The sequence below is a fragment of the Setaria italica genome, chromosome II, assembly GCF_000263155.2.
Source record: "Setaria italica strain Yugu1 chromosome II, Setaria_italica_v2.0, whole genome shotgun sequence".
Taxonomy (NCBI): Eukaryota; Viridiplantae; Streptophyta; class Magnoliopsida; order Poales; family Poaceae; genus Setaria; species Setaria italica.
In genome coordinates, this window is record NC_028451.1 from 2,870,233 (window position 1) to 2,886,318 (window position 16,086).

The window sequence follows — 16,086 nt, forward strand, 5'->3', positions numbered from 1 at the left end:
AACCCCAACCCCTCACTCGAGGTCTCCCTAAGCTCTCTCATCCCACCGCCCACGGCTCACCGCTCGATCAGCTGGCTCCGTCGATCGTCCGACCCCAACTCTCAGCCCCTGACTCATTAGTTTCTTGACTTCTTCCAATCACAAATGGCGTCGTCCGTCACCGCTCCCCCGGCGGCGGCTCCGGCCACCGCGCCGGCGAAGCCCAAGAAGCCGTCGCAGCTCAAACCGAGCACCGGGACCGGCAAGGCCTCCCGCACCGCGGCCCCCGTGCGGCCAATGCGCGCCGCCACCCCGGCCGGCCCCAAGTGGAACCCGTTCCAGCGGCTCGCGGCGGCGGCGCTGGACGCCGTCGAGGACGGCCTCGTCGCGGGCCTCCTCGAGCGCGCGCACCCGCTCCCCCGCACCGCCGACCCCGCCGTCCAGATCGCCGGCAACTACGCGCCCGTCGGGGAGCGCCCGCCCCGCCGCCGCGGCGAGGCGGCGCCGCGCCCGCTCCCCGTCTCCGGCCGCGTCCCGCCCTGCCTCGACGGGGTCTACGTCCGCAACGGCGCGAACCCGCTCCACGAGCCCCGCGCGGGGCACCACCTCTTCGACGGCGACGGGATGCTCCACGCCGTGCGCCTCCGCGCCGGGCGCGCCGAGTCCTACGCGTGCCGGTTCACGGAGACGGCGCGGCTCCGGCAGGAGCGCGCCATCGGCCGCGCGGTATTTCCAAAGGCCATCGGCGAGCTCCACGGCCACTCCGGCGTCGCCCGCCTCCTCCTCTTCGGCGCCCGCTCCCTCTGCGGCGTCCTCGACGCGTCCCAGGGGATCGGGGTTGCCAACGCCGGCCTCGTGTTCCATAACAACCGCCTCCTCGCCATGTCCGAGGACGACCTCCCGTACCACGTCCGCGTCACCGCCGACGGCGACCTCGAGACCGTCGGTCGCTACGACTTCGGCGGCCAGCTCGAAGGCGCCATGATCGCGCACCCCAAGCTCGACCCGGCCACCGGCGAGCTCTTCGCGCTCAGCTACAATGTCGTCTCCAAGCCGTACCTCAAGTACTTCTACTTCACCGCTGACGGCCGCAAGTCCCCCGACGTCGAGATCCCCGTCGACGCGCCCACCATGATGCACGACTTCGCCGTCACCGAGAACTACGCCATCATCCCCGACCAGCAGATCGTCTTCAAGCTCCAGGAGATGGTTCTCGGAGGCTCCCCCGTCGTGTACGACAAGACCAAGACCTCGCGGTTCGGGGTGCTCCCGAAGCGCGCCGCCGACGCGTCGGAGCTCCGGTGGGTGGAGGTCCCCGACTGCTTCTGCTTCCACCTCTGGAACGCGTGGGAGGACGACGCTACCGGCGAGATCGTCGTGATCGGGTCCTGCATGACCCCGGCCGACGCCGTCTTCAACGAGTCCGGCGAGGGGGAGGCCTTCCAGAGCGTGCTGTCGGAGATTCGCCTCGACCCCACCACCGGCACGTCGCGGCGGCGCGCTGTGCTGGCCGCCGACGACCAGGTGAACCTCGAGGCCGGGATGGTGAACCGGCAGCTGCTGGGCCGCAAGACCCGGTACGTCTATCTCGCCATCGCCGAGCCGTGGCCCAAGGTGTCGGGGTTCGCCAAGGTGGACCTGGAGACCGGCACCGCCGAGAAGTTCATCTACGGCGAGGGCCGGTACGGCGGCGAGCCCTGCTTCGTGCCGCGCCCGGGCGCCGGCGCCGGCGCGGAGGAGGACGACGGCTACGTGCTTTGCTACGTCCACGACGAGGCCCGCGGCGCGTCGGAGATGCTCGTCGTCAACGCCCGCGACATGCGGGAGGAGGCCGCCGTCAAGCTGCCGGGCCGCGTCCCGTACGGGCTGCACGGCACCTTCATCTCCGGCGAGGACCTGCAGCGGCAGGCCTAGCGGCGGCGCTGCTGCTGCCTCGTCGATCACGAACTCACGACCACCTAACGTACATACAGAGTACAGTAGCTAGTGACGTGGCAACTGAATTATTTACAGCTGCTTACCACAGTGATTTATTTCTTTCATTTTTAGAACAGTAGAGGGCCGTGTGGTACTGATTTTTGGGGCAGACGTACGCCGGCAGTATACGTGTACAGTACTTGTATGATTTTGAGTCAGAGTAGATGTATAGGAATTACAAAAAAAATTGTAGAATTTTCTGTGCAGAAATAAAAGTTTTTATGTGCATATAACTCCAAGTATTTCTTTAATTTATTTTCACGTGTATATATGTAACGGTATATATATCTTTGTACAGATACGTGCGTACGTATTTTCCTGTATTTACAGATGCCCACTGATTGTTACCTAAACAAAATTTGCATGAGATTTCCTTTCGTCGAGTTTGACTTGTGTCGACCAGCTTTGTCGGAAACACCATCACTGTGTGAACTGACGACAAGACCAGTGTTAAGTTTAGTGGGATGCTCTGTCAAGGGCAGAGGAGGTACCTTAAAAGCCAATGCTACTTTCTTTCTAATAGCGTCAAAGTCGTCTTAAACAAAGTGCTACAAGGATCAACTTGAAAGAGAAGGGCACCGTTTTCCTAGGGCCATCGACTAAGTATATATAATATACACATGCTGTACTACTGACCAACATGGTCGCTGCATAGGAAGAGAGAATATAGGGGCCGAGTGAGGGATTTAGCTAAGGGCCCGTTTGTTTCCGATTCTAGGCGGATTCTAGTGAAACAAACCCTCCCAAACGCCACGATTCTTGTTCGATTCCACAAATTTTCTCCCGAGCGGAAGTATAACGTGAGGTGAGAATCGGGCCGGAGTGCTGCTTGCGGGAAAATCCCGCCGATTCCAGCACCCCCTCTCCCCTCCGCACCCTCCCGCTTGTCCTCCGCAAGCCCCTCCCCCGCCGCACCCCACCACCGGCCCCTCCCGACCCTCCGTGCCTCTGTGCCCCACCGCCAGCCCCTCCGCTCCCCGCCACCGGCCCCTCCGCGCCCAGCTGCCAGCCCCTCCCGGACGGTCAGTGCGCCGCCACCGGCCCCTCCGCGCCCCGCTGCCAGCCCCTCCCGGCCGGTCAGCGTGCCGCTGCTGGCCCCTCCCGACCATGGCGCCGGCGAGGTGGTGTGCCTTGACGTAGCCGTCGGAGGAGCCGGTGTAGAGGAAGCACCTGCGCGTGCCGCCGGTGGCAGCGTGGCAAAGCGCCGGCGCGTACCGCTGGTGATGGCGGGCCCCTACTGCTAGCCCCTCCACCTCCTGTGCCGCCCGTCAGTCAGTGCCGCCGGCCTCCTGGCACCACCCTGCCGTCGAGCTTCCTGTCCCTAACAAAAAAATCAGGTTGCCAAACACTCTGCTTCTCCTACCAGCAGATTCTGTGGACATCAGCTTTTCAGAGTAGCTAGATTTTCAGAGAATCGCCACTCAGCTGAAACAAATAGACCCTAAGGCTTAAGAAGAGCAAAAGAGTAGGCCAATCTTAACTAGATGTTTCTAATGAAGAAAGAAATAGACGTCGGGATCACGCGGACAACCTAATTATGCGATTAGGATAGACAATCATATATACTTACGCACCCAACCCCCTAACTAGTGTAGCTACACTCCCTTAACAGGGGCAGTGGCGGAGCTTGGCAAATCATTCGAAAGAGGCAAACTCGGACAATACATAACCCTTTTAAATAACTAAAGTTGTCACATTTTAATAAATCAGTCCTAATTTGAAACGCAGATAAATCCCAGGTTCCCGCGTTCGAAACGGCCCTCACCTGCTCGGTGATCACTGGTCCAGCATGCCAAACGTGCAAATTGAAACGGAGGATTTCTTAACGAACACGCATGGTAAGCGCAGGATCAACTAGCACCAATAGAGAGATCCCCGGTAGGATAAGCATCTGCATATCCTACTGTCCTTTTGACGAACGGTGTTGCGTGTTTACATGCGAGAGAGTCGCGCTGCTGCAAAGTCTCTACCGACCAATTACAGTGCAAGGCTAATGTTAATGACGCGCCTAATCACGTGTAACACCCACGCTAATCAACTACTACCGGCCGATTACGTAACTAATGACGACGTTGCCTCTCTGTTTTTTTTTTTGCAAAGAAAATAAGGACTTGACACGAAGAAAATGAGGACTCCTATGACTTGGCGGCAAAAGATGCGTCGTCGTCGTCGCGAGTCAAATGGCCGGCCGGCGTGTGGCGTGTGGCCGGAGGGAGAACCGAAAACGGCATCATCTCCTAGCTAGGTAGCTTTACCGACAAGTGCGTGCGATTCCCAGTGTAAAGGTGAGCTGAGGTGGGCCACTCACAGCTCTCCGATTGGTCCGTGTCACCGCGTATACATGGCTGGATTACCAGCCACAGATCGGGTCAATTGCCCAAAAACTTGATGCTTTGCTACAGTGTTTTTCGCGGTGTTATTCCATTAACCACACTAAAGAAGATACTCCCACGCGGGCTCCTATTGCAATGCCTTTTATGACTTTGATCGAGCTCCAATATACCAGCAGGTTTTTTTTGTCCTGAGAAAATAAACCTTTTGGTGTGGTAGTGGTGGAGCGGTTGGTGCGTGCCTTATCCACAATGGTTCAAATCTCAATGTAAATTTTTTTCTTAAAAACAAGATTTTTTTTTAAAGATGTGCATGGCACGTTTTTCATTAAGATGAAAAGAATTAATTGTGCATTTACATATTAGCCGAGAGGGTCAAAATAAAATGAAAAAAGATACACCAGCTAACTTACAGGCCCTCGACAGACGAAAACGAAGAAAAAGAGAAGAGAAAACAACCAAAACTAAATCCTGAGCCGCAACAGAGAGCGAAGCTCAACGAAGCTCGCGCGACCCCAACGTCGTGCCTCCTCCAGTACCAAAGGTGCCAAAGCCACCGGTTGAAGCGTTGTCCTCTCATGAACTCAATGATTCCGTTCATTCCAAAGCGACCAAGCGACCAACCAAATAAGAGAGTCAAAACCTTTCCGTTGCACCTTAGCTACCCTTTTCCTTACTTGTATCCACCAATCGAAGAAAGGAAGCTCGACATGAGGTGTCAGCCATTGTAGACCAAGGTATCGTAAAATTTGAAACCAAGTCTCACGGCTATGTACGCATCCAGTGAGCAAATGGTCCATCGTCTCGACCTCTTGAGCGCAAAGCGCACACTCGTCCCTGTCACGCAAACCATGCCGGCGTAGGCGGTTAAACTCCACCAGCGACCATTCAATACTAGCCAACCAAAGAAACGACATTTTCCTGGTGCCTGCACCTTCTACAAGCGATCTGCACCATACAATTGAGAGCGACCAAGAAAGAGGGCGCGGTATGCCGTAGCCGAAGAGAAATCGCTGGAAGGTGACCATTTCCAAATGAACCTATCCGGGTCCAAACTCAAATGCTGAAGGCACATTAAGTCCCAAACCTGGAGATACTAGACCACGACCTACACCGTCCGCGCATGTGAGATGTCACAGACCCACCGTTGATCAGGTACGAGTGTTTCTGATACGGGCTAGAACAACATGCCAAAGGTCGGGAGCCAAAGTTTTGATAGAACAGCCGTTGATCCACCGATCCATCCAAAAGAGAGATCTTCTACCATCACCGACCTGTATAGTTACCGAGGTATCGAAGAATGCCTTGGCCGACCCCTCCTCTCTGAACTTGTAGCCCAACTAGGTTTTGTCTCCATCCATCCTTGCTAGCCAAAGCCAACGCATCCGTAAGGTAAAGCTCATAAGTTGGAGGTTTGGGATCCCCAATCCTCCCAATTCTTTAGGGCAGCAGACATTTACCGAAGCAACAGCGCACTTACCCCCGCAACTACTTCCATGCCGCACCAGAGAAACCCTCTAATGAGCTTTTTGATAGCTTGGATAGCCCACGGTGCGACCTTCGTTGCCATAGAGATGTAGACGGGAATTGCGCATAGGGTTGACTTAACTAGGATTAAATGACCACTTCTGTTGAGCATCCTCTCCCTTCCAATTTGGGAGGTGCTTAGCGACCTTGTCGACCAGCGGCTGCATAGCCGATTTAGGTATCCTATGGGTGGATAGGGGCACCCCCAAATATGTGCAATGAAAAGCCGAGACCTGGCAGCTCAACATGTCAATGATAACTCGAATGTGGTCCTCCAAGCGGGAAGACCTTGCTTTTAGTGTAATTAGCTGCTAGGCTAAAAGCTCTATGGAACAAGGACATAAACTCTCTTATTAGTACGAGATCATGTGTGACCGGTGAGAGAAAAATGACCACATCATCCGCGTAAAGAGAAGTTTTCTGCTTAATCGTGGTCAGCCTAAGGGCCTAAAGCAGGCCCCTATTTTCTACTAACTTAATCATGGCACTGAAACATTCCATGACAAGAACAAAAAACATAGGGGAAAGCGGATCCCCTTGCCTAAGCCTGTGACCGTGATAGATTCGCCTACCTGGAACACCATTAAGTAGCACCTTCATGCTAGCTGTGGAAAGCAGAGTCGAAATCCAATTAGTCCAAGTTCTTGGGCAGCCGATCGCAGATAGCAGCTCAAGAAGGAAAACCCAGTTCACCAAGTCAAAAGCTTTGGTGAGATCAATCTTGAACATGATCCGCAGTATCCTCTTGGCCGCTAATGCTTTCGCAGTGCTCAAGACGTAGCGAAAATTGTCTTGGATCTGGTGACCTTTGATGAAAGCACTCTAGTTAGGTGAAATTAGGCTGTGTAGATGAGGGTGAGACGGTTTGCAAGAGCCTTTGAAAAGATTTTCCCGAAGTTGTGGATGAGACTAATCGGACAATAGTCCCCCAACTCAATAGGTTCCTCAATTTTAGGAAGGAGAGTAAGCAGCGCCTCATTAAGGTGATGGAAACTTCTACAGTCCATCAACGACAGGGCTTCAAATACCCTAAGTATGTTGCCCTTAATGATCGACCACGCCAACCTATAAAACCGACATGTGAATCCGTCCGGGTCCGAAGCCTTGTCTAGAGGGAGGTCATTAATGACCTCCCAGATCTCATCCTCAGTGAAAGGGTGACCCAATGTCGAAAGATCAAGCAGCGGTAGGCCTAGTGCTCTAAAGTCAAGTGCCGTTGTTCTGTCGTGACAAGTGCTCAGGATTGCCTCATAGTAGTTAAACGCTGCTGCTACCTTGTCCTTCTCATTTAGCAGTGTGACTCCATCGACCTGTAGTGACGCGATGTGATTCTTCCTCCACCGTTGGTTTGTGTGCAAGTGGAAGAACTTAGTGTTCACATCCCTCTCATGGAGCCACCGCATGCTGGATCGCTGCCTCGCAATAGTGCACTCCAGGGATGTGAGTCCAAGGTATTGCATCGTTAGAAAGAGTCGTAACGCCTGCTACCTTTTAAAGAATGCAATATGGTATTCATCTCTTCTCTACCAATGAAATAGGCACAATCTCGTGCCCGTTCGTTAAAAAATATGTGGTATTCAGATTCTTTGTTCAGACTAAGTATTATATTAATAGGACTTGTTTTTTTACGGAACCGGCAGGGGAGCCCCCTACTTTTTTATATATATAAAAAGGAGAATTACAAGGCCGGAAGCCCAAGGGAGAAAATGAAAAAAAAAACTACAGTTAATAGGACTTGTTTGAGTAAACTGCTTGGTATATATGTGGACCAAAAGCGCTTCTAATAGTGGTTGTCAATATATAATCTCGATCGGTTGGACTATACTTTTGCGACCCAATATTAAATGAACCCCATATGATCCTAACTTAGAGACTTGATTTTATACAACTTTAAGGCCCTTATAAAATCGTGCCACTTTAATTAATAGTGGGTTGTTGAAAAAATATACGCGTACTTGTGCACTTAATTGCAATATTTTACACTATTAGTTCCAATGTAATTTGCCTAATTAACATCCGGTATTTAATCTGCACCATATTTTACAAATAAAAATTCTAAAATAGCAATCGATTAATATATCAGTGTTGAAAACATGATAAATTTGACTCACTAATAAAATGTGAGATATTAATTATTACATTGGATTCTATATCTGTTCTATCATAGATCTTATATCTATGATAGATTCTACATATATTATGTGTCTAAAACCACTAAAATATAGGAGGCTCAAGATAACACTAATATGATGAAGCCGCATCAAGTTTGCAAGCAGTTAATAACCAAGGATGTTCGACCTTACAAGTTTGGATGCAAACTTAGAATATATATTTTTTTTTGCGAATGAACTTAGAATATATGTTGTGGTGCTACCAGTGTAGAATACAACTTGATGCAAATCTAGAATATAAGCTTAGAACCCCGAACAACTTCTTTGATGCGTAAATGTTAATAATCTTGTGCACAAACACACAATAATATTTATGATATCAAATGAGCAAAACTAGATTTATCATGTTACACACACACACACACACACACGTACGTATGTATGTATTCATAATCTACTTCTTCGATGTGGCAGATACTAATAATTTTGCCATAAACTTGATCAAACTTAAAACCATTTGACTTAGAATAAACTCAGGATCCCTTTTATTTTAGCACGGAGGAAGTACTACTAATATGTCTGAAAATCCTTAAAAGTGCACTTACTTTGTCACTGATGTAGTATCTCTTAAGTTGTCTCAAAATCATATTTAATCATGTTGAAGTTGCCAACAAGCTCACCACATTCGAATGTTCAATTGGAATCTTGCTCCTATTATCTTAAACTTCTGCAAGATTGTGTCCCCAAATCAAGAAGTATGCTATAGATTCTTATATAGCATATGGCATAGTACTTCGGAGGCAAGCAAGCTTAGCTTACAACGTGTGTGGAGTTTCGTTGGCAGTGAAGCATGTACATACGTGCAGCCATCCAAGTGCAAATGGACGTATGGGCTTGTGCGGTTTGTGGACATGGATCTCTGCAATGTCCCGTGGGCAACACCAAGGGTCGCCCCGCGCGCCGCCGGCTCGCCGCATCCCATGAAAAAGCACCACTAGTTTACACACCATGGACACACGCCCCCATCATTTTCTTCGTCTCTGCTCCCTTGTGACTAGAGAGCAGCAACCAAGTGCCCCTCTTGCATTAGACTATGTGTGATAGATCGTCTAGCTAGAGAGTTCAATGCGCGGCAGTACATTGACCCCTTGTTGCATGAATATTGTTTCTTGGTTGCACTGAAATCCATATGGATCCGATATCGGAAAATATCGATTCGCCTTTGCAAACAAAGAATGGATATTCGCATGGAGATATACATGGGACATTCTGGTTCCTTTATTTCCAACTGCATTCACATCCCGCACCAGCAAGCAAGCAAGTATGGCAGTTTGGGGTCGCTGTCAGTAGGGTCTAAAACCTCCAACAAAATCGGAAAAATTCTAACAAAGTATTCGTCCCTACCTTGTCAAGCATACATGTACCACGGATAGTGGTGATAAAGGATTGTGCAAAAATTGTAACAATGGCATGAAAATTGTTCCGGTTTTATTTAGAAACGATAAATGTCAATGTACAATGTCACCGTTCACCGAGGCAAAGGTGTTAATCCAGTATATGCAGTTAGGCACACTACACCATGCAGAAAGAGCGATGCAATGTCAGCGAGACGGTTGGGATGGGAGAAGACAAAGGTCAAAGGATGAACAGTGCAAAAGAGCCAATCCCTTTCTCCCGTAGGTCTGTGTCTGTCGCCCGGGATTACTGGGAGGAGGGTCTGCACGGGTTTCGAGGCAGGGAACCCATGCAGCTTGGGCATGGCCCCCACGCCTGGGTTGCATGCATGTGGAGGGCCCAGTCCAGGCTTCCTAGATCCGGCTAAGAGAATGGGGCCAATGGCCTACTAGCTATGCTGACCACAGAAAAGATACGCACGTACCATATTTTAAGCACACCACCCAAATTATAGCAAGGATGAAGTAAGTGTATCGGTACTGTTTGCAATGGTTTACTTCTGAACATGTAACGGCCATCAATGTTTGTATACGTTCATACTTCTCTATCATTTTATATTCATCTGAACAATGGTGTTTCTAGTGCACAATCCAAACTCTTCTTGGCGTGGCATAAACCGAGAACAAAAGTATTCGCCGACAAAATTGCAATTAACCACCAAGCCGGTGGTGTAATATAATTAACTATTCCCTTCATTAATCCATTGTTTAATAACTCCTTGTGCCTGTCGCTAAAATTACTGTGAATAGTATAAGAGAATATCCCACGTGGCGAGTATATTATAACTCCGGGTTGTGCTGATGATTATTTACGTGATGATGATCTCGATTCCACTGTGTGTCCTACCCGTAATCTAATCTACATCCTAGTTAGCTTTAGCACACATAATAAATAGTTTAATCCACTCAAATAGGAGAAGCACGGAGACGTATCTGCATGTGGACGCATCATGCATCATCGACCCTGTGTATAACCAAGCTAGTGGTGGCAGATTGACTGATCAGCCTATCAACACAAACCTTTCATTTTTGTTTGAAAAAAAATAATTGCCTGCACGAAAACCGTGGTGCCGACACGTGCACGCCCACGTGCATGTCCTCTCCAGCTCGCTCTTGACCGCTCTTTTATCTGCAGCATCGTTGTCTACTGCTCTTTTGGAACCATTTTGCTTCATCCATCCTTACATACGCATAGTTTATTTTCAAGACAATTTTCTATTTGACACTGATAAAATGACTTATTTTTTCCTTGATTCTCAAAATTTTTTCGTTCCTTATTTGGCCATAGTTTCAACTTCCATTCTCAAATTGACACTCCATTTGATTTTGCTGTTGTTAGATGCCATGTGAAAAGACCATTTTGCCCTCTCCTCTCTCATGGCTTGAACAACCCCGTTCGTCCTTGTGCAGCACCGCCAGCCGTCCCTATGCAGTGTCGCGACATAGTCAAGCCGAGCCCCCAAAATCGAAGCGTCGTCGGCCCCCACCGTCGTCATCCCTGTGCAGCGCCGCGCCGCCGTCCACTGCCTGCAGCCACAGCGCCACCGCCGGCCAAGCGCCTGCCCCGCTGCCTACCGTGCACCCTCAACGCCGCTGCGGCAGGCCGCGCGCCCGCAGCGCCGCCGCCACTGCCTGCCGCGCCCCGCCGGCCACGCCTGGCCCGACCCCCGTTCGCCTCGGCGCCGCCTACCACCCACCGCTAGGCCTTGGGATGGAGCCTCCCGCACGGTAGGCCCCTCCCTGCTCGTCCCTGCACCGCCACCGGCACCGCCCCCACGCCCACGCGCATGCCGCCTACCTAGATGTGCTTTGCTGTAGGGCTACTCAGGCCATGAGATGCTGGTCAGGCCATGAGATAAGGGGAGGGAGGAAGGAGAAGGGTGGTTGCGGTGGGGTGTACGTTCTTCAAGAGGCAAAATGGTCTTTTTCCAGAAAATTTAACTGTAGTTGGATGGAACGGAGTGTCAATTTGGAAACGGAAGTTGAAACCGTGACCAAATAAGGAACGGAAAACTTTTGAAGGTCAAGAAAAGAATGGGTCATTTTATCATTATCGAACAGGGAATTCTCTCTTTATTTTAAAATAGTATATATGCAATGTAGCGGTGGCTAGGCAGAGGCTAGCTATCAGTGGCTTTGAGCACGCATGTGATGCACGAGAATGTCTAGTATATATGCAATGTAGCAGTGGCTAGGCAGAGGCTAGCTATCAGTGGCTTTGAGCACACATGTGATGCACGAGAATGTCAAAGCAGTGTTGGACCTGTGACTGCATGCATGCATGGTATGCCATGCACCTGCGCTAAACCCCAGCAAGCATATGCATGGTGCATGAGGATCGTTGACAATTTCTCCCGCCTAATTTCGGCAAAAGATGCTCCAGTATAATAGTAACAGCAACTTTGTACATCAACTGGACGTACTCTCGAGCTAGCCCGATGGAGTCAGAGCAATCTCATATATAAAATCAAATTCTTATAACTCTACAAGACTCCATCACCTAGAGTTTTAATCAAATTCTTATAACACTACAAGACACCTGCATGAAAATTAAACTCTTGGCAATTGTTTTAGTAATCCTAGCTAGTATATATACTACTGTGAGAATTGAGTTATATCTCTTCATATATGCCCGACGAAGTATCAACATCCCAGATCGACATGGTCCTGAAACATTTGCCATGTCCATGTGCATTGTTCTCGAGACAATAACCAATACGGTGACGCTTCACTTACAGCGACCACCCAAGGCTCTGCTGCACATCTTCTAGTATAGTTGTCGTTTCCTTTTGCTGGGGCCATTCCCTGTGAACTAGTAGCATATATGCACATCTCTGGGGACTCGATCGATATCCATCAGCCGCAGATAGAACTGCAGAAGAAGCAAGAGCCTTGCATTGTTTGGTCTTTGCTTGCCTCCTTTCGTTGTTGCACGTACGCGACGACGACTGATGCGATGTGTCACCACTGCACTGCTTGCTGGTACGTTTGGACTCGCTCGACATGCCGACATGCATGTCGTTCAACCGTGTATGTCGATGGATCGATATGATGCACGTACGTGGCATCGGAGGCCCCACGGCATGCAGGTGATGAAACCGTGTGCCGCCTGCTCCCAAACCCGTGGGTTGCATGCAGGTGAGCATTCTATAATGCACGTACGCACGGCTGCAATCCCTCCGGCTTACTCAGCCTCACGAACATCGAATTATATATAACGACCAGATAGATCGAGATGAAAAAAAAAAATATTCAACTCTCTGAGTACTGCATGCACGTACGCGGGCTTATGTATGCGACCCATGCATGCATGCACGGACACTGTGGATTAATGCATTCCGTGAACGACGACGCGTGAGCTGTGTAGCCATGGGCAGCGTATCCGTTGCAAATAAAGATTTCCAGTTTCCGATCCTGAGGAATTTTCATTTGAGATGGATGGATGTATCTGTGTTAGTCAACTGAATCTGAAACAGCCTCACGTAGTAGCAGCTATCTAAGGTCATAGGCTCATAGCTCTGAATGCGCATGCATGGGTGTATGTATCCGGACTACCTAACTGTACGTACTACGTCAACGTGTGAACTGTTGTATATACACATGCAGTATCTGTACACCTTATTACGACCAAGACCGTACCCAGGCCACCCCAGATCGAACGGCATGCAGTTTAGTGGGGTGTAGTGGCTACTCCACATTACTGCACGTATTGCTAGCCATTTTGTCATCCCAATCAGATCATCATCGGCCGTCCATGCATCCAAAAGCACACGCAGCAACAGCATGCAGTGGTGGCCTTCTTATCCTTCTGGATCAACAAGAGCATCATCACCATCTCATACCACTGCAAGATTTAAAGCTCAAACAACAACAAAGGATACTTCTGCCTCACCTAATTTCGTTCTGATCCAGTCTACATATGCTTTTGCTGACAGTGAGTCACCAAAATAGCTCTCTATATGCTTCTCATCAAATGACCCATTATTGTATACGTGTGGGGACTCTGGAGCATACTAAGCTCCTGTATCAGCAGCACTTCTTTCGCGGATAAGATCAGTACGTGTGCACATGCCCTTGGACCAATGGGGCATACAGACAGAGAACCGGCATCTGATGCTCATGTCCAGTGTCCGCACTAGCATGCAATTATCATGTGGATATATGTGTCCACGTGGGATCACACACAAAAAGAATGGAACACGATCGATGGGAAAAAAAGGCCACACTCCAAGGAAAGTTGACCTGCTAGCGAAGGTCAGACCGTCAGAGCATCTACATTTGGTCAAAGCTGTAGTGTGCATGGTTGGTTACCTCATCAGCTGCGTAACAAGTATAAGGTCAGCTCAGCAGTCAGTCAAAGACTCAAAGTTTAAGTTGGATACGGTGCGTGTAGCTGCAACCAAATGCGCGTCACTGCGGGCATCATCATGCACGCATGGAAGAGTACGAGGTCCACACAACTGCCAGCTGCTGAAGGAATTGCAGTTCAGACGACACAAACTTGTCCATCCTTCCTCGGTCGATCGATAGAGGCGCAGTAGTAAAGAAATGCACAAGTGGATCGATGAGGTTTTTGTTGGGTAATCGAGTTTTGCCACATTGTTGATCAATGATTCCACTAGCTGGTTGAACAAGCAACATCAGCAAATGGAAGTCCGATTAAAGGATGAATTTATAATGACTACCGGAACGATGCAACATGCAAGTTGTTCATCAAAGGAAGTTTGTATTCCTCCGTGTGCGCCTACGTTAAGAACTCGGTAAGTCGATGGATCGCCTATTGGAGTGCGTCATTATATTCAGAGATTAGTTGGAGAAGACAAGGGTGCATGGGATTGGTTCTTTACGTTACTCTGTCAACTACTCATCTGACTCTTGCAGGAGCAGAAAATTTTCACCCAAAGAGATCGATCCATTTGCAGAGCTGCTCAAGCAATTGCAGTTCAGAAACAAGCTGTCGATTCGATCCAGCAGCCGGGGCAGTCAACAAATGCAAGCACACTAGCGGGTGAGGTTTTTGTTGGGTAATCGAGTTTTGCCACTTACATGATGAGTTCCACTAGGGCTTGAACTTTGGACGATTTATGATTTCGGATGTGGAAGTCAATGCCTGATGCGTAACTTCACGTTGGTTTTGACCCAGACATCATAAAAGTCGTCAGAGGTGGTCAATGAGGATCTTTAGCTTTTACCCTGTGTCCTGCACAGCTATATCTGACATCTGCATCAAACAAAAAAAAAACAATGTTCCAGAGAAAGCAAGAAAAAGAAGTGAATTAACTGGGCCACTGGGCTGCAGCCCAAGGTAGACACATGGTCTGTAAAGAAGGTGAGTTGTGTGTGGTCACGGCCAGACAAGCCCAGAACGAGTCAATGTCCACGGGCCAAGCATCTAACAGCCCAAAAGCACATGGACCCGGGAGGTATTCCGATCTGGCTTCCGAAGCCAGATAGTTATTTGGCTTCAAACGCTTTAAGATTCGTGTGCCAGCTAGAGATCGTCCAATCGCCCTTCTCTCTTCCTCTCCTCTTCCTTTTCTCTCGCGCCGCCGAGGAGTCCAGTTCGGTGGAGCGGGCGGGAGGTGGGGAGGCGATGATGTCGCCACCGGCCAGGGTGGTGGTTGAGGTCGACGGGGTTAGGGTTTCCGGGTTTCGGGGCTTCCAATGCTCGTCGGCCTTAGAGGAGGAGGGTGGTGGCAGCGGCGGAAGCCCAGCGGAGGTGACAGGTTGGCCGGTGGCGGAGTGAGGCGGCGCGGGAGCGCTACCGGCCATGCAGGGTCGGACAGCCGGTGGCGGGGGACAAAGAAGGCCACGAGGTTAGGAAGGGTGAGGTGGATGGCGGGGGCGGATGGTGGGCAGATGGCCGGCGGCACAGCAACCGCCGCCTGGGGCAGTGGCGACGGGGGCGGCAGGTGGAGGATGCCACGCGAGGTAGAAGAAGCTGGGGCGTTTACGGGCCCTTGAGGGGCCTAAGCTATCCTCCCTATCCGGCATACGGAATCCAAATAGGAGCCCTCAATCCGGGTCCTATCACGGGAAACCTATATAGCTTCGGAAGTTTTTTTTACCAACTTCCACTGTTTAAGATTCGTGCACGCAACACCATCCGTTGGATGGATCTCCACTCCTCCCTCGAACCTAACTTCTTCACCGTCCCTGGCCCGCCGCTGCTGGCCCCGACCTCGCTGGCGACCTGACGCCAGCGCCGCCGCCGGCTCCCCGCAGCCCCGCACGCCACCGCCGCTTGCGGGCACAAGCATCGCCGCCCTCGGGCTCACCGGCTGCGTGGCCCGCCATCACCACCGGGCACGCCAGCAAGTGGCACCACCCCCGGGCGTGCGGCCGCATGGCCGTCTGCCACCCCCACTGGCCGTGCCGCCGCCCCCGAGCGCGCCGCCGCCCGCTTGCCGTGCTCATGGAAGAAGATGAGAAAAAATGGAACGTTGAACCTTATTTGTTGAAATGTTGAATCTTGCTTGTCCAAATGTTGAAATAGAAAGTGAAAAATTTGAATGTTGTATTTGTGTTACAAAATGTTGATCTCAGTTTTAAAAAATGTCGAACCTAGTATGTTTTAATGTTGATCTGATTTTAAAAAAATGTTGAATCTGAGTTGTTGAAATGTTGAATTGGTTTGTTAAAATGTTGATTTGAATTTTTAATTGGGCCTAATGAGCTTTATAGTTGTGATGCTTAACTGGTTGCCGG

At 50.2% G+C, this 16,086-nt stretch overlaps 1 protein-coding gene across 1 annotated transcript; it reads left to right on the forward strand.

Moving 5' to 3' along the window:
• Positions 1-10: 10 nt before the first annotated feature.
• LOC101766978 (9-cis-epoxycarotenoid dioxygenase NCED4, chloroplastic) lies at positions 11-2,189 on the forward strand. The gene has a single exon (XM_004955423.2). The coding sequence runs from the start codon at positions 145-147 to the stop codon at positions 1,891-1,893; it is 1,749 nt and encodes a 582-aa protein (XP_004955480.1). The 5' UTR covers positions 11-144; the 3' UTR covers positions 1,894-2,189.
• Positions 2,190-16,086: the final 13,897 nt, after the last annotated feature.

Coding starts and splice junctions, on each gene's coding strand:
- LOC101766978 (XM_004955423.2), top strand. CDS start 145: ATGGCGTCGTCCGTCACCGCTCCCCCGGCGGCGGCTCCGGCCACCGCG.